Source organism: Pholis gunnellus, assembly GCF_910591455.1.
Source record: "Pholis gunnellus genome assembly, chromosome: 19".
Classification (NCBI taxonomy): domain Eukaryota; kingdom Metazoa; phylum Chordata; class Actinopteri; order Perciformes; family Pholidae; genus Pholis; species Pholis gunnellus.
In genome coordinates this window covers 16,997,973-17,019,159 of record NC_136546.1, presented here as the reverse complement: position 1 = coordinate 17,019,159, position 21,187 = coordinate 16,997,973, and the positions used below count along the sequence as shown (strand labels likewise).

The following is a 21,187-nucleotide window of genomic DNA, read 5'->3' as shown; positions in this document are numbered from 1 at the left end:
GGAGTATGTTCTGTTAAAGGACATCGCCTCACTAAATCATTCTCATTGGACAGCAGCAGGCTCGTCATAGGAGGAAGAGCACAGGTGTAGCTAATACCCTAATAACGATGGCTCTGCTCTCTTCAAGGGCTCCAGTGAGCCATCACGCACACTTCATTCAGGCATGATTTATTTGATCACTTACACTTATGCTTTTCCCTACTCTGACATGTCAATATTGAGTGAAAAATGGCCTATTACAAAGGGCATGACATATTAACATATTGACAGAGACAAAAAAAATATATTTTTAAGGGGGAAAACTGGAATTGATGAATAAATTCAGAGGGCAAAATAGACATTGTAGGAGACAGTAACATTCCAGTAGATGGCAGTAGTACAACAAAGAATGTCAGCTGCTATACAGTTTCTAGCTGCAACAAGCAAAAAGAAGGCTCTGACAAGCTCTTCACATATTTTAGAAAATGTAGGAATAGGAAGGTTTACCAGCCCCAGTGAAAGAGATTAGCTAAACATGCTTTAGAAGAATGTGAGAATGTGAGAGATATATAAGAACACACAACATTATACACTAAAAATAGAACACATAAATTGCCAAAAGTGACATTTTTAGGAGAACATGATTAGGCGTGCTGTCTCGCTCGTTGTAATAGCCACCTGTCACCGACAGGGGGAGCTCCCGCTGACCCGCATTGCTCGGCGTGTCACTCTGTGACGCTGGAGTCAGCTGACTGACAGCAGCCAATCACAGGGCGAGGACAGGTTGAACCGTTTCTTCAGCTCGCTGCTCTGAGAGTTATCAAGGTTTTTTTTTGGGTTGTGGAATATCTCCGAGAGGGGAGCAAGGGCGGCAACGGGTTGTACAATGCCGAATAAAACGAAAAAAGAAAAGGTGAGTTTGAGAACCGCCAATAGATTATGACGGCTGGAAATATACACTTGTGCAGTATGTATTTATTGATAAACCGGCATTTATAACAAGACATTTAATATAGTTATCTGTGCAGAGTGCATGTCCCATTAACGTTAGCAAACCGGCTAGCCGCTATTCTGCAAACATGTTAGTCTTGTGCTGCCTTGCTATAAATAAGGCAATATGATATACTTTGCATGCATATGCTCATGATGATTTGTGAGGGCTTTAAAGCGTTGAGTGAGAACTAAATATCGTTAACGTTAGCCTTAAGCCGGCGATTGACTCTGAAGTAACGTTAGCTTGCTAGCAGCAGACATGCCAGTGCATTCAAACCAAACAGGATTGTGAGACTGGGTGGGTATGCATGCTATATTTAGCTAGGAATTCTTTTTTTGCATGGCGGCATTCACTGATGGACTGCTTTACAAATGTTGTCCACCTTGCCTTGTGTATTAACCGTGCAAGCGTTTTTTTCTTGCAGGAGTCCCAAAAGTCTGGTAAAGTGGGCAAGAGTGGAGGACAAGAGAACTCCGAGCATGAGGTAAGTGAAGGGTTAACACGGGATGCTTTTTATGGAAACCTCTTAGAAGACAGTAGGACCTTGTCTTGCACAAGTTCACATATCACTGATATTACAGCTTGAACATGTTATTGACATAATGAACATTATCAGTGTCCATTACTGTCCTTTGCAGACTGTCAACATGTCACGGTATGCTTTAAAAATGACACTTTCATTCACTATTAACATACTTTTCAAATCGTTTCTAATACTGCTATCATGTGCAAGTTCTGATATTTAACAATATGCTGTAAATGTTGTAAATGCATGCCTTTTGTGCACATTAGCACCTGTAATCCTGGAGACAGAGAAACTGACTTCACAGTAAGCCGATCAGAATTGTAAAGCTAGCTAGATGAGCAAATCATTAATTTCAGCGAGCGGTATGTGTCACCTAGTGAGCGCCTATTGTCCTTGACACTTGGCAGCATAGCATGAGGCAATCAATATACTACTTCCAAGGAGACTGTAAAGTCATTGTCATATCAGTGTTTAATGTGGCAAGGAGGCTAGTTTCTCATCAACAAATGTGAAAACAGAAAACACTCTACTTCCCACTGTGGTCAGAAGTGAATCGACGCATCATAAACCCTTATCAAAACATAATGCACCAATCTACATATCCTGTCATGTATAATAAATCAGTGAAAAAGTGGTCTGACTTTTTTTGCTTGCATCTGGATTGGGTCACATCTGGAAAAGCAAAAGGGGGTTTCTTCAGCCCACATTAGAAACATTGTGTTGGTTCTGCCATAGCAGAGGCATCTGGTGTGAATCATCACGTCACATTATTGCACCGCATGGTCCTGAACTGTGTTTGTAAAAATACTATGAGGGTGTCCAATGGTACCAGCTGCACCGTATGGGTTCAAACACTAACATAAGATGCATCTGTGAACCAGAAAAAACAAACGGATTTAAGTCAGACTTCTTCCATGACCTCTGCAATCACCATATCGGCGTCACTCAGCCATGATGGAAAGATTTCAACTTGATGCTTTTCTATTTCACGGGAATTAAAAGACCTCGATGCTCTGTTTTCATGGCTGGTGTGACGGCCGACATCTGTTTGCGCAGCACAGTACAAAGCAAAGTGGTGTCCTCCTCGTTCCTAGACATTTAATATTTATATTGGGAGGGCTGTTGACCACCTGTTCGTGTTTTGAGTGGCTGATGTAATACACGGTCCAGTTTGTTGCAATATAAAAATGCACACTATAAGGCTTAAAGGAGTCAGCTGCTCCCTATATCACTCTAATCTATTGCCCAAAACGTATATTTCTATCCTCTGACTTATTGCCCATAAGTTATGAATAATCTAGAAACATGTCCCCCCCCACTGTCGACCGTCTGAATTCTTCTTTGTCAGCCTCTTAGCTGTCTCTTGCTGCGTAATGGCAACCAATTACATGGCTGTTGTGTTTCAGCAGCCGTGCGGCAGATCTACCACTGCACCGACCTCGTGTCAAATTTAAAATTGCTGGGCTGTGCAAGCTGCCGTCGTTACCCACCGCCCCTCCCTTTAGCCTCACACACTCGGTCACCGGAAGTGTTGGAGACTGAAGGGAATGTTTTATAATGCATAAAGAAAATCTCCATTTTCTGTCTTGGTACCAATTATTATATCAGCATTTAATTAGAAAATCCTAGTTGACAGATGTTTCTGCTTTGGCTTTATGAACTTGCGAGTAGAAGAGTTAATTCCTATCTTTGTGTTACATGAATACATAATCTAGTTCCTAGTAGAGGCCAGCGCAGCTGTATTCCCTTCTTTGCTGGACAGCCTGCTCGTGGCCCAGCTCTAAAGCTCCCGTCTTGTAGCGCTGCAGACAGACTAACTTTGGGTCTTAACTGAATTGAATAATTCCCTTGTGACTCACTTACACAGCTCCACATCTGGTGAAGTAAGCTCTTTGCCATCAGGTGTGTGGATGTGGATCCCAGCAGGCAGGTGAGAACCACAGCAGGGTTATATCCAGCCCTACAAACCCTCTTTGTTTTTAAATTCAACTGAGACACAACCGTGTGGTTTGAAGAAAACACACACATGTTGCGTAAAGCGTCACAGGTTTATGGCCGTAGTTATATAATGAAAGACACTGTTGTGAAGTAAATGAGGACACAGTGTATATAATTAAAATGTCCCATCGAGTGTATGGCAGCCAGTCACACGGTTTTTATCAGATTCACGACGAGATACTTGCACCCTCTTTCACACAGTGTCCGCCACATGTCGTGCCGGTGTCACTGATGTGGCTTTTTCTCTTGTTTCAGCAGAGCTCTAACAGGAAGGCCAGCAATAATGTTCCTCCCACAACTCAGCTGCTAAAAGGGAAGCAGCCCGGTTCCCAGACACCTGTGAAAAAGGACAAGAGGCAGAGCTCCTCTCGCTTCAGCCTGAGCAACAACCGGGAGCTGCAGAAACTGCCTGCTTTCAAAGGTATTTACTCGTAAAACCACTAAAGGCTGTTATCTAATCACGTATGAATCAAACTACCCAGTGCTCTAGGGTTTTTCGGGTTGTTGCACATGCATACAAACGCATGCAAGTGCATCTAGTAGAGCTGCTCTTCCAGGGTGGAAGGTTTGGCTCTTAGTTGTGGATTTGTAGACAATTTTGCCTTTTTGTGAGCAAAAAACAATTTAATTTAAGATGTTTTGAAACCCGATGTCAAAACTCAAATCCCTGTCATCTTGACACTGATAAGTGCAAGCCTTGCATACATGCATACCAACAAACAAACAAACAAACAAACAAACAAACACACACACAGTTATTTTCTTTCCACACTGAAACATGGATGAACATCCCCGGCTACATCATCCTCATTGTAATACCATGCTGAGCATGACATTACGCAACACATGGAAACAAACAGAGGGCGTACATGGCATGGACTTTGCGCTGGATTTGACCCAAGCGTCTATATTTAGTGGTAATCCAGAGATAAAGCTTTAATTCCATGGTCCTTGTGTTTTAGGATGTTGCCAGTGTCCAGCGGTATCTGCCAGCCGTACTACTATTCCTCCCTTTGCAGGAGAGATATTGACGAATCTTTGCAGATGTGTATTGATATTTATTTTAATTACTGAACTCGGTACCAGCAGAGCACCAGATGGAAAAGTAAGGAGTGGGCATTGCCGTTAGGCCTGTGGGCATACCGTCTATGCATGTGTCTGTGTGTGTGTGCGTGCATGAATACACACAACAATGTTGTCCGCTGCCCTCTCCCAGCGCCATCCTTTATATAACCTGTCAGTGTACCGAAAACAAACCACCGTACATGCATGATAGGTTATTGAGTACGTGGGCAAATCAACCTTTTTATAACGAGATTTCCATCTTTTTAAGAAAGAGAATTTGCAGATGAGAGTGGAAATAAGATGGACCGCAAGAGAGTCAGCTACTCTGTGGGACGCAATAAATAGTTCAATGTCTGGGAATTATCAAACCTCATAAAATATGGTGAAAAAACCCCCCAAAAAAAACACCAATGCATGGTAGTGTGGCGTAATTGAAAACAAGTTAAAAGCATTTTTGTAGCAACTGAAATAAAAACAAAGTTGTTAAAGTGTTGCCTGCCTGGCAGTCATAGAGAGGAAACGGACTGAATTATACATATTGGTTTGATATTTAAATTGTTTAGTTAACACGGCAATGACATGTCTCCAGGGCTGTAGTATTGACTTCAATCTCATTGTTTCGTACAATAAATGAGTATCTGTTGCTATATGTGGATTAGAAATGATTACATGAATGTCAGAAGTTAAGATACACCTTCTCCCCATTTAAAGAGACAAGTTCACCTGAGAGAACTGACTAAATGAAGGCCGTAATATGATTTTATGTATTTTTCAGAGAAGAGTGCCTTTTGTTTTGCTTCCTCAAGCTTAAAGTCACTTACAAAGTGGAGTTCCTGTCTGTGACCAGCAGCTGTTTATTGTGTGCCATTTGTTCACCATTCAGTCTTGTGTGATTTATAATTAATGGAGACGCACAATGGAGTTGATTCTACTACAAAACACACCTGTTCCTTAATCTTGGTGAGCCATTACCCTTATACTGTGTCAAGAAAGGACTAAACACGACTTAATGTCTGATTTAAAGGAGCTCTTTTCCCACAATCCAACGGGAGCTTTGCTAAAATTATGCAAAACATTATCCCACAGCGGCCCGGTAGATGTTATCACCGAGTCCTGTCCAAACGGGCTTGCCGCTCGGCCTGTTTTCACTCCGTGCATGTTCACCACCTCCTGATGGAAACGCGTGTCCGAGAGCAGCCTGTCCCGCAGAGCTTCAAGGTTGAGGCGAGACTGTAAAAACCCTGACCAGGAGCAGGTCCCATGAACTCGCCTCAAACCCAAGAGTGACATGAGTACTTTTTAACGGTCCCAGCATTTACATTCAGTAGCTTCCTCTTAAAGACCTGATATGGTGAGCTTGTTTTATTAGGCCCTACCAAAGTACAAAGATCATGGAATTTGTGTTTTGGGTAAATCTTTCTGCTTGTAGATAAATGCTCTAAGTGTCTAAACAGACTTGCCAAAACGAGCAGAACACCAGTGGTTGCCTGTGTTCTCGTTTAAAGCTTTCCTGCATGAAGCATCTGTCTCTGAGCGTTTGTTGCCATCTGCTGGTTCGTCAAGTATTTGAGTTAATGTTGATTAACTGGAGCAAACATTTCAGTTGCTGTCAGGAGGTAATATGACCCCCCCCCCCCGGATATCTTGACCATGCAACACAAACAAACCACTGATTCTAATCCGTTCATTTGTTGTGGTTTTGCAGATAAAGGCCCACCGTCTGTGTTCAAGTTTAACATTATACAATAGGGAAATTATTATCTTTTAGTGCGGCATTTATTTTTACGTCTGTGTAAACTAGAATCATTATTTAACCCATTTACTAAATATATAATATTGTGCATCTAGCATGCAAATGTACACCTTTTTATTATTGGGAATTATTGTTTTTGAATGTTCTTAAATTAGAAAGATTGTTCTTAGAGTTCTTTAGTATGTGAGAAGACGAGTCTCCGTCTTGTTGTAGCACGATAAGTGACATGAATATGACACATTTCCTGTAGTTCACCAAAACTCTTCAGCTGTTGACCTGTTCCCATGTCCTCAACCACAGAAAGATGAAAATATAGTTTCTACAGTTTTCATTTGCGGGAATACTAAAGGAAGCCATCCTTGCATAACATCAGTTTCTACAGAAGTTACGTCACGTACTCTTGAAACTTGAGCCTGTGAGTGTACTACAGTGTTTGCTTATGTGTCGCCTACAGAGTCAAACCTATTGGGCAAGAATGCTTCATGTTGATCTAAAATCTAAAGTTCTTTGTGTACATTTTTATTTCTACAGGTTGTTTTTAACAGCCAGGGTAGAAATATCTTTCAACGGGCAAATGCTTAAAGCAGGATGCCGCAGGGCAAGGCAGGTTTCAGGGAAGGGTTTCCTGGCTCGAACCCTCCTGCAGGTGCTAAAGGAAAAAACTCCCACACCTCATGACGGCAACTTCCTTTTTCAAACATCTCCCATAAAAGGAAGCATAAACCCCCCAAAACAACCGAGTTAACCAGCTTCGATCAGCTGTTGAGGCTCTCAATGGTTTGGCGTGATTCAGATCTTTTAAGGAACAGCCTTGAGTAAGAAAATGTATTTATTACAGAGAACCACGACATTGAAGATCAGGAGATCTGTAAATAAACCACTCAACTGTGGCTGACCCGCTGCTATAAACGATGAATTTGGAACACAAGCGAGTACAGTCTCCATCCTATCCAGGACCAGACTCATGATGCCTCACAAGTTCACCGTCTCTGCCTTTGCCAGAAAAAGCACCAACGCAGCTGAAAAAAACCTCACGCTCATTCATGAATGTATGTGCCAGAAGAAGATCTGTGACAAGTGGGAGTGTTTAGCGTTGTCTTGGTCAGAACAACAGATCTTCTGATGGGAGGTTGCCTCATGACCAGGGAGCAGAAAGACAAGAAAGAGCCCTTTATACACTCCCGACTAGACCCTGCTGCTGCTGAAATACACCACTATTGTGTACATATATTAGCACCAGCCAGACTTGATGTTCTGTTCCGCTGCTAATTTGTGTTGGAGACTAGATCATTGTGCTGGGGGAAAGGGCATGATCTCGTTCCCATGTTCGTCACAGCGTAGCCTCGTTTAAGACGGTAAAAGTTTCTGATGTAGCTGAGAAACATTGATGGCAGTGCAGCAAAAGTAAACGTTAAGTCAGAGTCTTGTAGAGTAAGCTCGCTATGAGTTATCAAGCATTGGACGTTTGTCTCGCAAGCACAAGCCCCCCCCCCCCACCCCCATACATAACATTACGTCAGACCAACTGTTACTTGATGTTACGCGCTTATCTGATGATCTTGAAAGCGCAGCTCGAATACACGAGTGAGAACTCGACTCTGGAACATCCAGTTGCACAAGTTTCAGCCGTAGGGACCCACCGGGAGGAGCTGTTACACACTGCTGTGTGTTAAAACGCTTGTGCTCTCTGGAAACCCAGCAAGTAATGCATTTCTGCACGCACAATATATTAAGTTACTGCAGACACAGTCGGTCTTTGACTTTGAACTACACTGCTTTAATTTGTAACTCTGTAAAAGTTTCCTAATTTATATAATCTTTTCTTTTAATCTAGACCAAAGTTTACAGCTACATTTGCTGGACAAAATGAGGATTATTAGCAACAAATAATGATTTAGTGACTTACTTTTTTGGCGCGTAAAAAGACGGATATTGATCAGACTTTCTGTATGCAACAAAGTATAACTTGACTTTTAAATGTGTGATGGTGCCGCAAACTTCAGCAAATTACAAGCTTTATATAATGTTGTTTTTACTCAAAAATGCAAAGGACACCTGCATTTTCTTTTGGTTTAGCAGGGTGTTCATGAAGTCAATCATATTTCTATGTGTGCGTACACGTCTGTGTGTATGCTCACGGTATAAACTGGGATTGGTGATGATGGTGCAATGGTTATGACTTGACCTTTCCACCTAATAGAAATGTCAAGTCCTGGTTCCAGGATTCTGGAGTGCTGTCGGGTATAGAGATGAGCATGTGTTTGAATTCCACTTCGTATGTGAGACTGGGTTTAAGTGCGTTTTTTAACGGTCTGCGTAGATTTGCTCTTTTCTGCTGCTCGGCTTTACAGTGCAGGGTTCTGTCCCCAGAGCGAGTGCTGCTCTCTGCTCGTGCACATCCTGTGTCGCTTGCATCAAGACTTCCTGTTTCTCTGTCGCGTACACCTGGGCTCAGGCTGAGCCATCTGTCATGCAATAACTTAACACACAAAGAAAGCACACACATTAAAAAGGGCTTTTTTTCTGACAAACGGTGTCTGACAGTCTCTTGTCTTGAACAAACTTCAGCTTCTTGTTGATACATCTTGTAGCTGTTTTATTTAAAACAGCTTGAGGTGTGTTATTTTCCATTTTTTGAACCTTTGCGTTGGATTTGAACATTGTAATTTATGTCATTTGGGGTTTGTTGTCGGGTGTTAGGCTGTGATTGAGTCATGAGTACAAACAGCCGACATGTTTGATAGGCATGTGTATTTCCTGGCCTTCTTGTATCTCAATAAAAAGGGTTAAAACTGATGGCAGATCAGTAGTTTGTGCTTTAAAAGTCTCGACAGATGTAGCTGCTCGCACTCCAATCACAGTCACAGTCCCACCTCTTCCCCCTTCAGCCCACCAGCCAATCCCTTCCCTCGTGTTTATTTATGCTGACACTCGGCCCATGTGACTGCAGCCAGCCAACCGGGCGGCTGCAGTGGGGGATGACATCACTAACTAGCTGGTTCCCTCCAGCAGCAGGGGAGCTTCATTTTCTGCTCCGAGTGTTCGTGCTAAAATGGAGGCTGGCTCCTCGCCTTAGCTCGGGCTGCCCTCTTCTCCCCCGTCTCCTGCCTCGACTCACTGATGTTGGCATGCACTAGAACTGCCAGTGGGATGGTTCTGGATGCACCCAGCACCAATGGGCCTTTCCAGCCCGTGGCCCTCATGCATTTTCGAGGTGAGAATAGGAAGATTTTCCTCCTCCTCCTGCTGTTCTGTGTTTGTGTTTCAAGGGGGAGATGGTCAAAAAATGTCTTTCCCATTTAGCAAACTGCAGTTGGATTTTGTAGAACAAAAAGTGTTTGTGTCGGATGACTTTTCTTAAAGTTGCTGCAACAGCGTGAGAGCATTTATCCCCTGCATGTGTGTTTTTGGAAGAGGAAGGGGGTGGGGGGGGTGGGGGTTGTGTTTGTATGTCAACGAGGAAGGGTTTCGCCAAGACATTGCATAGCTTAGCTTCAGTCGCGGAGGCAAGGCGAGAGAGAGTGTGAGAAGGAGTGCTACTTTTGAGGCTCCCATCCCCCATCGAGACTGCTGATGTCATAGGAAGTGAGGTCAAAAGCGTGTTGTCGGTGTGTGCATCTGTGTTGTGTACGAGTATCTGGTGTCGGCTGAGACGTGTGCGTTGAAATGCTCCGAGTTACTGTCCGAACATACAGACTGAGACCGAACAGGACCTGACTCGATCAATGCTAACAGCATCTCTGAATAAGAGTTTTAATGTCACAAATTCAAGGCAAATGTTTGTTCATATGTTATTTTCTTGATCCACAAACTGATGTGTCTGTTGTACATTTAACATGCAGCCTATTAATGCACACGTGCTACTAACAGTGACATGTTTGTGTCGTGTCGAGGTGAATGCAGCCCCATACTAGCCACACACCTTTGCATTTACACAGAATATGTACAAAGTATTTGCCACCGGTGGCAGTTTTATTAAATAGTTATTTATGAAATATTCTCCAGTAGACATTGTGGGATTTTTGAGATATGTCCGTGGGAGCAATTTGTGTCCATGCCTGGTTTCCTGTGAGCACGCTGGAGCCTTTAGATGAGCAAAGGTTAGCAGCCCGTCCATGCAGAGAGGCTCTGTGTGTGATGTCTGCAGTGGCACAGCATGTCTCTTAATATTTTAGGCGTGTTCAGAAACCCTAGTGCTGTTGTGTAACAGGAGCTGCTCGACCTCTTGGCACTCGGGGGTGGATGAGATGAGGTGCTCATGGGTGGACCGCTCAGGTACTGATGAATGAAACCTTAATGATCTACAGATGACACTTAGCTTGGGTGATGATTAAAATGACCAATTCTTCCATCGATTTGTTCTTGAATTGAGATCAATATGAAGAGTTTTGATTGCATTTTCACATGGACGTCATGTCTCTTCCTGTTCAGTGTCAAAAAAAGTTTTTGCAGGTCTTGTATCTGCTAGAGTGGGAGCAGGGAAATAGTACAGAAAGTAATATTTCTCTGTGGCACCAGCTCCACAGCTTAAAGTCGCGGCTTGTTGGAACGGAAGACAGAACAAAAGAATATACTTAGCTGTGCCTTACATAAACACCGTGTTGTAACATAAAGCAGATCTGAGGTTTTCCAGGAATGCGGTAGCCAAAGCTCAGGGGTGAAGCAAATCGCCAGCTGTTTGACCTTTTTGATGCGGTCGATCAGATCCCGACTGTAGCCAGTAGTTTGGACGGAGGGAATGAAGTATGATGTTACTGCAAAGCTACTTGCAGACTTGTCACTATTCTACAATGTGTCTGAATATAGACTTAGACGTGTTTTGTAACCAGTTGGCTGGACTACTTGTTCCAAGGTACCGCGCTGCACGAGCGAACCATAAAGGCTGATGTACACTCGAAAAAACAGAGAATATATATATAGTCTACGTGTACAGAAAATAAAACACGGCATTCACAGGTGTAGCACACCGGTATCGATTATGTACCCGTACAAAATAGAGAATCCCTTTTTATGTTAAAAGAATTAGTATGCAGTTTCTTTTCTCTCTGTTTTCGGTGTGTGTGGTGAACACGTGTATGTTGTGGTGCTACTTGTTACTTTGGGTTGGGCGGTGCACGCTCTCAATCAGCGTGTGTGTGTGTGTGTGTGTGTGTGTGTGTGTGTGTGTGTGTGTGTGTGTGTGTGTGTGTGTGTGTGTGTGTGTGTGTGTGTGTGTGTGTGTGTGTGTGTGTGTGTGTGTGTGTGTGTGTGTGTGGTTACAGTAGTTTGACTTACATCATGCTCAAGCTAATCCGTGTCAGTGTAGGTTCTCGTATAAGTTGATACTTAACCTCATATGTATATGTTGTTCAGATATAACCAACCTCATGAAGAGCAGTTGCTTAATAACTTTAGTTTATCCTTTATTTCTCGTTACATGTGCTTTTATATTAGCTCTACCTTTTGCATACCAATCCCAAATTCCCACTATGTTTAAATCTTTTTTGCTTAATGACACATAATAGTTTCTTAACAGTAACACCTCTGCATGTTGACCTTTTTATTTAAAGTGTTGGGTGTACTGTTGACTCCCGGCTATTATCCGTGTTTTACCGTGTCCGCCTGGTCGCTGCTGATGCGCTCAAACCAACCAGCAGCGTATGAATCCATTGAAACAGCAGCAGCAGCGTCTTTGATTTGTCCAAAGTCCCGTCTCTGTCTGTGGTCCCCATGGTGGCGTACAGTACACATGCAGATTGTTAATGGGGACGAGACCGACTCATAAATCCCTGTGATGAGAGAACTAATGCTGCCCTATGGGTTGGTTTTATTGGTGACATTTTGCTTTAAGTAACTAATCCCTTTTCACTTCTTTTTTTGGTTTCGGGGTATTTTTGTAGCTTTGGGAATCTGACCAACTGAGGCTCAATGACTTCCAGGAGCAGCCGTCTCTTACAGGAGACATTTGCTCTGCAAAGCAAAGTAGTCATTCCCTTATTGAAAGCAGCGTGTCCCATCGCAGTACGTGCATCATGAAAGAGTTTATGTTATTACCGCTTACTCAGTGTAATACACAGACTGAGTATAGTGTGTGTGTTCTGTCTGGTCTTCTCAAAAAGCTGCAAGGAAATGTGTTTCCTGAGTACTGATGAGAATGAGGGAGAATATATATATTTTAGCATTTATCTAGAGTTATTTTTACTTGTTTATTAGCACTACGTGGCCTGATTCCTTATGCGTCTGAAACATTTTGGGCGTACGAGTTGGGAAAGCCCTCGAGTCCTCTGGGAGCAGACTTGAACAGAAATCCCAGGTGGTTCTGCATTTAGCTCCTGGTACAGCCCACAGTATTTGGGGAAGAGGGGGGGGGTTGCTCACTCAAAGTCTTTATATTTTAACACAAGCTGAAAACATACCTTTTGGACATAACATGTGTGTACCTATTATACTAGTTCTTCTATTATTTTATGTTTATTTGTGGCTGATTAATGAGTCTTTGTGGCAGCTGTTGTACGGTGATGATGATGATGCACGCTGGCAGAATGCAGATTGGCTCATTCACACCGAGTGTGTAGCGGCCACAAAAAAAACGTGTCGTGATTTTTTAATAGCACGTTAACGATTATACGACGGACGGGTGTGGCTCAACAATCCCGGAGGCAGATTCAGAGCCTCTGCATCATTGATGGAGTGAACGACGGTGTCTTTTAAAAAGGCTGAATTATTGATTTATGAAGTCTTTAAATGAGGTCTGGACATGTCGCCGCATAAACTCCTGTAGAAGAATGAAGCTGCGCTGAAGCTGAATAACTCTTGAAGGAATATTGATGTATTCCTTTTTAAAGTTATCACTGACTGCGTGAGAGGGGAAGCAGAGCAATTAATCCTGACAACGAACAAAGCTTCAAGGCATACAAGTCAGCATTGTGGATGTGTTTTCCTAAATATGAGACTTTAATGTCTATTTACCTTTTACCTGTTTCCTTTCGTGTAGTTTTGGATTCCTTTAATCAAGCGTCTGACTAGTACAGTGTCACACTTTACCATGACGATCGTGGGATTAAATATGATGGTTGAATGGTGATTGTTTGGCAAACTTTGTGATGGTTATATGTCGTTCTGTGCCGATAGAGTGAGGGACCGTTTCTCAGATACAGCGTTATCTGGAATGAGTTGTTCCCGTTCTTAAAGCCCAAATCTTCTGTTAATGTCCTCTTTCCTTCCGTGTCTGTCTGTGTAGATGTTCCCCCCGCCGACCAGGAGAAGCTGTTCATCCAGAAGCTGCGGCAGTGCTGCGTCCTCTTTGACTTCATCTCGGACCCGCTGAGTGACCTGAAATGGAAGGAGGTGAAACGGGCGGCGATAAGCGAGATGGTGGAGTACGTCACCCACAACAGGAACGTCATCACCGAGCCCATCTACCCGGAGGTGGTGCACATGGTGAGTGTTTTTAGCCGTCGTACGCAGCGTACATACTCGGGTTAGCTATCCGAGTGCTGTACGTTATTCACCTCCCAGATTAAAGGTTCCTGTACACGAGGCAAAGCAGTCGCTTTTGTTGCCGACAAAGAATGTGGTATTTTCATTTCCTTCGCAGCGTGGCCTCCTCTGTGCTGATGCAGGGTGGATGTTGTTTTTCAGCTGCTGTTGCAGGCTTGCGAGTTTCACATTAGTGAGACTATTGTTGTAGACTTGATTTAAAGGAAGTCTTTTAGGGCAGATGTGGCGTTCAATATTGCAATATTTATCTTCAGTAATTTAATTTACATGTAATGTCTTTAATAAGAGAGGGAGCGGCAGTTCTTTTTTCTGAATAATCACAGCGTGGTGAGTGTTTTCAGCCACAGGTTGCCTTCTTTCTCCTTTCATCTCCTTCCTGTTATTCATTAAGAACACTAATCACATAATCACAGAGGAAGGCCGCTCTTATTTTCAATTGATGGATAACATTGTCTGTCTGGCTGTGGTTAGGTTTAATAATGACAGTGACGTTGTCGTGTCTCACTGAGGTAGGAAGGGTCGTCTGTGAAACATTTTTGTGAATAAGCCTCGGCTGTACGTGACTCTGTTGAATGAAGCTATTGCTTTCATATTCCATTATCATCGGTAGAAGGCTCTGCTGTGTGTTAACCTAGATCTCTTCATGGTTTTGATGTGGACTTTACGTCTGTGCTATGTGCAGTGAATGTGCTGTAGTTTCTACGGCCCTGCCAGCAAGACTCACAAGTTTCAGAACCACTTTAGTCGTTATTTCTTTGGCTCCCCACAGCGTTCCGCAAAACTCTCAGGAGCATCACTGACCTCGGTAAGAACCGAAAGATCTTTGACACATAAACCCAATTTATCTTCTATCCTTGAACTCATTGGTTAAGGCATTAAGCGGCCTATTTATTTATGTGGTCACTTAGTGGTGTTTGTCTAAAGATGGCCAAGAACCCAAAATCATGTGCGGCTCCATCCTCTGCAGGTGTGAACCGGTTAAAGTTGAGCTGTAGTCGGTGTGTGTCTCTCACTGAGCTCCTCCTGTATATTTATTAGACGTGTGTGTTCACCGTACCGGGTTTGCTGTCCCAAGCCAAATTCTAAAGCCTTTGATTTGAATGAAAGCTCGGCCTCAATGCCACATGGTAAGCTGCAGATAATCAAGGTGCTAATTTCCACCCGTCCTCGTCGTCGTGGCTTCATTTGATCAGTGCTGCAGAAAATGCAACCGAGCTTCCGAATCTGCATGAAAATATCCTCTTATTCCTGACGGGCCCTCTTAAAGGCACGGGGCTCTTTGAAGTCCACCGACGGCTTTCATCATCAAAGTATGGAGATCGACACGGCTAACATCGTATTCGTATGTTAAGGCCGTGCACGTCATTTCCTCCAGAAGCCTTGTTCCTCCAGGGCGTGTTTGATGCCTCTGTGTCCGAGCTTGCTTTAGAACAATATTTTGGCAGGCCTTTGGATGACATGGCTGTGGCTGTTCCATTAGCTCTGTTCTCTGGGGGGGGGGAATAAGAAAGGGTTTCTGCTGAGAACATAAACATGATAGTGAGTGAGTGAGTGTGCTTTGACCTCTGCTCGACTGCACTCTGGAGGGACCGTCTAAGTGAGCTGTCTTGAAAGTGAGAGGAAAATGGATTGATGCTTCCCAGTGTGGGGAATAGTAATGCAAGATGAGCACGAGGGGGGAATATTCCACCATCGATGCATATTTTCATTCATTCTTTGTCATAAAGAAAACATGTTCGAAGGCAGGTTACGACGCGTTCACGTAACATAACATGATTGTGCCCGTGTTCGCTTTAGCGTGTTTTCGCTGTGATCTGTGCAATAGACTAGCGATCCGCATGTTTGACATTTCTGTAATATTTGTTTATGTATCGCATTGTAAAATAAACTGAATCAGTCATGGATCTCTGTTGCAACATGATGTCCTGACTGTCATAAACTAGTTGCCTGAGGGAGCTCCCTATTTTCTTCTTCTCTCCATAGTTTTCGGTGAATATGTTCAGGACGTTGCCGCCATCATCCAACCCTACGGGGGCCGAGTTTGACCCAGAGGAAGATGAGCCCACGCTAGAGGCAGCGTGGCCACATCTACAGGTACACACACACACACACACTCTAAACTGATGAATAAATCCATACAGCTGTTACTTTCACGTGCCGTAACCTCGTCTCTTTCTTTCCACAGCTGGTCTATGAATTCTTCCTGCGGTTCTTGGAGTCGCCTGACTTTCAACCAAACATAGCCAAAAAGTATATTGACCAGAAGTTTGTAATGCAGGTGAGCACATCATGGTACAGAGAGTGATGGCATTGTGTGTGTATTTTCATGATGCACGAGTGTTCTCTCTCTTTAAAAGATCTGTATTTAGTGTCTCAGTAACCTTTTTTTTTGTTGTGCACAGCTCTTAGACCTGTTTGACAGTGAAGACCCCAGAGAAAGAGATTTTTTAAAGACCACTCTTCATCGCATCTATGGCAAGTTCCTGGGCCTGCGAGCGTACATTAGGAAACACATTAATAACATATTTTATAGGTGAGTGAGTCTTTCGGTTTGGCACATTAGTGACACTCGTGCTGTAAGTAATGGAGTGTGTTCTGTTAACTGTGATTTATCACCACGTTGCTATTTTTCAGGTTCATTTATGAGACTGAACATCATAATGGAATAGCAGAATTACTGGAAATATTAGGCAGGTAAGAAACCTTTGAGAGGTGCATCCGTAGAACTATTGCCTTTTGTCTGATCTCTTGAGTGTGTAGACGCCATCGGAGTGTAGAGTTGAACCCTAGCTCTTATTCTTCTTCTCTCCACAGCATAATCAACGGGTTCGCATTACCTTTGAAAGAGGAGCACAAGATATTCCTGCTGAAAGTTCTGCTGCCTTTGCACAAAGTCAAGTCTCTTAGTGTTTATCACCCACAGGTAACCACTTTGTCAGTCTTGAATACTGTGTTCATGCTTATGTCGGCTATAAAACACCTTTTTATTATAATGATAATGTTTTATTTCTCCCTTAGCTGGCTTACTGTGTGGTCCAGTTCTTAGAGAAAGATAGCACCCTCACAGAACCGGTAAGATGTCATTTACAAATGCAATGACACACAAACGCTATACATAGCTCTGTGCTTTCATTTCTCTAAATCTCTTTCTGTTGATCCTTTTTTAAACGCTGGTTCCTGGAGCTCTTTGTCATTCAGAGAATCCTTACGTTCTTCTTCTTCTTTACTAATGCTGCTGTCCCTGTCTTCAGACGGTCATGGCTTTGTTAAAGTACTGGCCCAAGACCCACAGTCCGAAAGAGGTGATGTTCCTCAATGAACTGGAGGAGATCCTGGACGTCATCGAGCCCTCAGAGTTCGTCAAAGTCATGGAGCCCCTCTTCAGACAGTTGGCCAAGTGTGTGTCCAGCCCGCACTTTCAGGTCTGACATTCATCAGTTTTGTCGTACTCGTGTGCACAGGTAGTCTGTCTGTCTACTCCAGTAACCCCCGTTCTGAACTCGTGTGGTCTCACAGGTGGCAGAACGAGCTCTGTACTACTGGAACAACGAGTACATCATGAGCCTGATCAGTGACAACGCCGCCAAGATCCTGCCCATCATGTTCCCGTCCCTCTACCGCAACTCCAAGACCCACTGGAACAAGTGAGTCCCCGAACCGGCTCTCCATCGAGTCCGTCTCTGAGTCTCGCTACCCGATTATCGTTTGTGGTAACACTAAAGGCCCTTACACACCGGGGGCGGGACCAATACGTGACAAAACAAATGCAAAAAATGGAATGAATTTGAGTTGAAAGGAAGAAATAGAGCTGGTATGCACTGCCTTTTGTCAAGGTTGGAAGGAGCAATCAAAGGCCTTCAGTACGTAAATACAGTGACCCGTGGTAATCCTTGTTTCTGCAGGACGATCCACGGGTTGATCTACAACGCTCTGAAACTCTTCATGGAGATGAACCAGAAGCTGTTTGATGACTGCACCCAGCAGTTCAGGGCAGAGAAAAGCAAGTAAGTCACGAGCGAGACGTCCCGTCTGAGGTTCTAGTGCCGCCACGGCTCTCCTGACGTACTTTAGACACAACAGCTTTGTGACCTCGGTGTATCATTGAGTGAATTCTTCTTTTTGTGTCTCAGAGAGAAAGCCAAATGGAAAGAGAGAGAAGAAGCGTGGCTGAAGATTGAGAATCTTGCCAAGTCAAACCCACAGGTGTGCAAAGAAGCTAGTTAACTGTTGTTATCGAGTAATTAGGGTTGTGCCAAATGTATTCTTTTCTTTTTTTTTTTTTTTTTTTTGTGTACATTCAAAGCTATTATTGAGATTTTTCTTGTGAATGAAGCTTCAAATGTCTGTCATCATATTTTATGATAACAAAATCTTCAACTTGAATAAATGGTTAATCGATTAAATGAGTTGACCTTTCTTTAATGAATACAACATGGGGAAGCAGTTTTCATGACTACAGTCTGTGACGTTAAGGATCGGTGGTGCGCCGCTGCGGGATGAATAAAGGGAAAAAAAAAGGTGACCAGTTTAGTTCTAATTCCTTTCATTGCGTTGGTCCTCCTCTCCCTGTACAGTTCCTGGTCTACATCGACTCGATATGCTCAGGCTGTCCGATGGACATGGAGACAGACGGGCCGCTGCTGGACGACGTCAACATGCTGAAGAAAGCAGTAGAGGAGGAAGCCACACAGGTAAGGAGTGTGGTGCAGCAGTGGATACTACACTGGTCTTGGGTCTAACTTTGCTTATTGCCAAAGTAAAATCATTGTGGGCCCGTTTTGTATCTTTTTATATTGTGAGTATTTCTATACTGTGTCCAGATCCTAAAAGATCAGCGTCGAGAGCGCCCGTTGATGAGGAGGAAATCGGAGCTCCCCAGGGACATCTGCACTGTCACAGCCCTGGAGTTGCACCGGAGGGCCGACGAAATGTTGACGACGCACGACGGCCACTAAGAGACCACCACCCCCCGGATCCACCGTAAACCAGCAGCAGCAGCATCAACAGAGGAACCACAGGCCCCCCCCCCACCCCCACCCCACACAACCCTCACCCCACCCCAGAGGCCAGCACAACAACAGACCTCTGGTATCTCAGTCCAGCACAACACAGAACTGAACAGTCCCAGCTCCACCTGACGCAGGAAAAACGCCGCTCGTCTAAGCCTCGTTTAGGCTTTTCGGGACAAGCGGTGCCCCCCTCTTTTATCCACCTGGTCGTCGGCCAGCAGATACGTCTGTGGTGCCGGACGGTCCTGCATGACCACGACATGAACTTCACCCGAGAGACTGTAGTGTCCTTCTTTTTCTCCTCTTCCTCCCTCGTTTCTTCTTCTCCTGTCCTCTCCACTCGTTGTGTTTTTCGGGGTGCTGTGCTGCCCCCTTCTGGTCATTTCTCTCAGGTGTTCTGTTCTGTGTGTGTGTGAGCGGTCTTCTCTTCTTGCCTCTTCTTCATGGATGTCCAGGTGCTTGTACAAATAATATGAGCCTTGTTCGTTTCAAAAAAACAAAACAAAAAAAAACGCATCAGTTGATGAGAAAATGTCAGTTGTTTCTATATATATTTAATATTAATTATTATTCTCATAACAGTTACACTAGACGGCTGTTTATATTTGATTTTTTCCTACATAGTATATTAGGAGCTCTTCTCAGAGTAAAATACACTTCTTATCTGTAGACCTGCTCGGTTTGGAGTTTGCTATTTCCCCCCTATTAGCTGTGAAGATTCATTGGTGGTTCTGTTAACCAGGACCGGGTCATGCGGGACTAGAGTGGGTCTGGATTAACAGCAAACAGTGGCGAGCCTGACAGAGCTCTAAGGTCCTTCATCCAACAGTTATTTGCACTTGTGTAGAAGCCTACTTCTTATTCATTTAGCTCCTTTCGTTTAAAAAAAAAAACGCTCCATTTTTTTTAAATTTTTTTTTTTATTGTGTCTGCAATAAGTGAACACAGGTTTGCGGTGCGTGTCGGTGGCTCAAACAATGGTCAGATAGTTTATTACGTGTGTTCGGATCCATTCGATTGGTTGTTGGGATGAGTCCAGCCCCGAGCCCCGGAGGAGGAGGAGGGGGGCGGGGGTTAGGCCTACATGAGAGCGGATTGTGAGGTTTATTTCTGGTCATTAGCATTCAGGACAAGTCGCTGTCATTCACGTGAGGCTTACGAGAGGTCACAGAGGCGAGCTGTGCTGATAGCGACCACTTTTTTTCTACTCTTCTCAAGCAAGACCCTTTTATTTATAAAAACACTCGGTAGAGACTAGACTGCTCCGTATAGACGAGGTCGAACATAAGCCTTTCTTTTCACAGTGCCTTTTATAGTCTAAAGGGGATCAGCCGAGAATCGAGTAGTAGCATGAACTAAAAATGCCAGATGAATTAAAAAAAAAAAAAAAAAAATCGTACCATTTTTAAGTTCATTTTTAAGACCCCGATGCGTTCAAGTCCAGCCGCTCGGACTCCCTTCACATGCCTTGTTGAAGCTACACAGAGAGGAGAAGCAGAGTGGTCGCCCCCAAGCCACTTCAGCGATGAAGCACTTCCTGATAAAACTTGAAAGAAAATAGAAACACACCTGGAGAACAAAAAAAAAAACTAGTAAAGAATTGAAATCCGTGATGCTGTCTGTGTTGTCGGGCCGTTCAGAGCTATAGCCAGAACTCTCCTCCGATCGTGACTTTTCCCTCCTGCTCCCCCCACTGTCCCATTCATTGATTTGTACCATTGTTTGACACCCTCTCTGCCCAGACCTGCACACTGGCTGTAACCCCCCCCCCCCCCCCCCCACCCCCCACCCTTCAGTAAAAACCTACTACCCTGTTCGGACATCTGTTTGATCTGCTTCTGGATGCGTGCGAGTTCTGTTTTTGTCGGGGTTTTATTCTTCCTTTGCCCGCAGAACCTCTCGTCAGTGCTCCAACTGAATGTGCAAATTGTAAATAATAATAGCGCAGCCAACGCTGCTCCGTTCATGCTTTTGTCTTGAAGAACAACATTCAGCAAACCTCATCCCCACTGCGGCGTGTGCGGCTGTGCGCCCTCTGAGTGCCGGCGGTGCGGCATGGTGTCCCGCTGGTGACCGTTGTTCTTCTTGAAACGGCTTTAAATGTCATGCTTCTTTGGAGCTTCTCTTCATTTTTACATAAGCTGTTTTCTTTGTTTCTTTGAAAAGAATGAAGTGTCCTTTTAGTACACGTCTCCTACTAAACGGCTTCATCTAATACTGTACATATAATGTACTTTTTATTTTATGTTCTATTATTAAATGGTAGGTTTCATATTTTGTACCAAACGCCCCTGTGTACAGAATACAGAGGTTCTTAGCAGCTGCAGACGGTTGGTATGTGGCACAGACTTCAACACGTGACTATTTAGAAACCGTTTAGCATT

General features: G+C 43.8%; 1 protein-coding gene across 3 annotated transcripts; it reads left to right on the top strand.

Annotated features, from left to right (window-relative positions):
• The first annotated feature begins 827 nt into the window (after nucleotides 1-827).
• ppp2r5cb (protein phosphatase 2, regulatory subunit B', gamma b) lies at nucleotides 828-20,425 on the top strand. Of its 3 annotated transcripts, none has more exons than XM_079180155.1 (16): nucleotides 828-892; nucleotides 1,398-1,457; nucleotides 3,756-3,918; nucleotides 13,535-13,734; nucleotides 15,778-15,888; nucleotides 15,980-16,072; nucleotides 16,197-16,327; nucleotides 16,429-16,488; nucleotides 16,609-16,717; nucleotides 16,813-16,866; nucleotides 17,046-17,216; nucleotides 17,311-17,438; nucleotides 17,697-17,798; nucleotides 17,925-17,997; nucleotides 18,369-18,485; nucleotides 18,615-20,425. In XM_079180155.1, the coding sequence occupies exons 1-16, from the start codon at nucleotides 866-868 to the stop codon at nucleotides 18,747-18,749; spliced, it is 1,734 nt and encodes a 577-aa protein (XP_079036281.1). In that variant the 5' UTR covers nucleotides 828-865; the 3' UTR covers nucleotides 18,750-20,425. The 3 variants fall into 3 exon arrangements, with proteins under 3 accessions (XP_079036281.1, XP_079036280.1, XP_079036282.1); XM_079180154.1 differs by having other exon boundaries at nucleotides 3,753-3,918; XM_079180156.1 differs by lacking the exons at nucleotides 828-892; nucleotides 1,398-1,457; nucleotides 3,756-3,918 and adding an exon at nucleotides 9,337-9,529.
• Nucleotides 20,426-21,187: the final 762 nt, after the last annotated feature.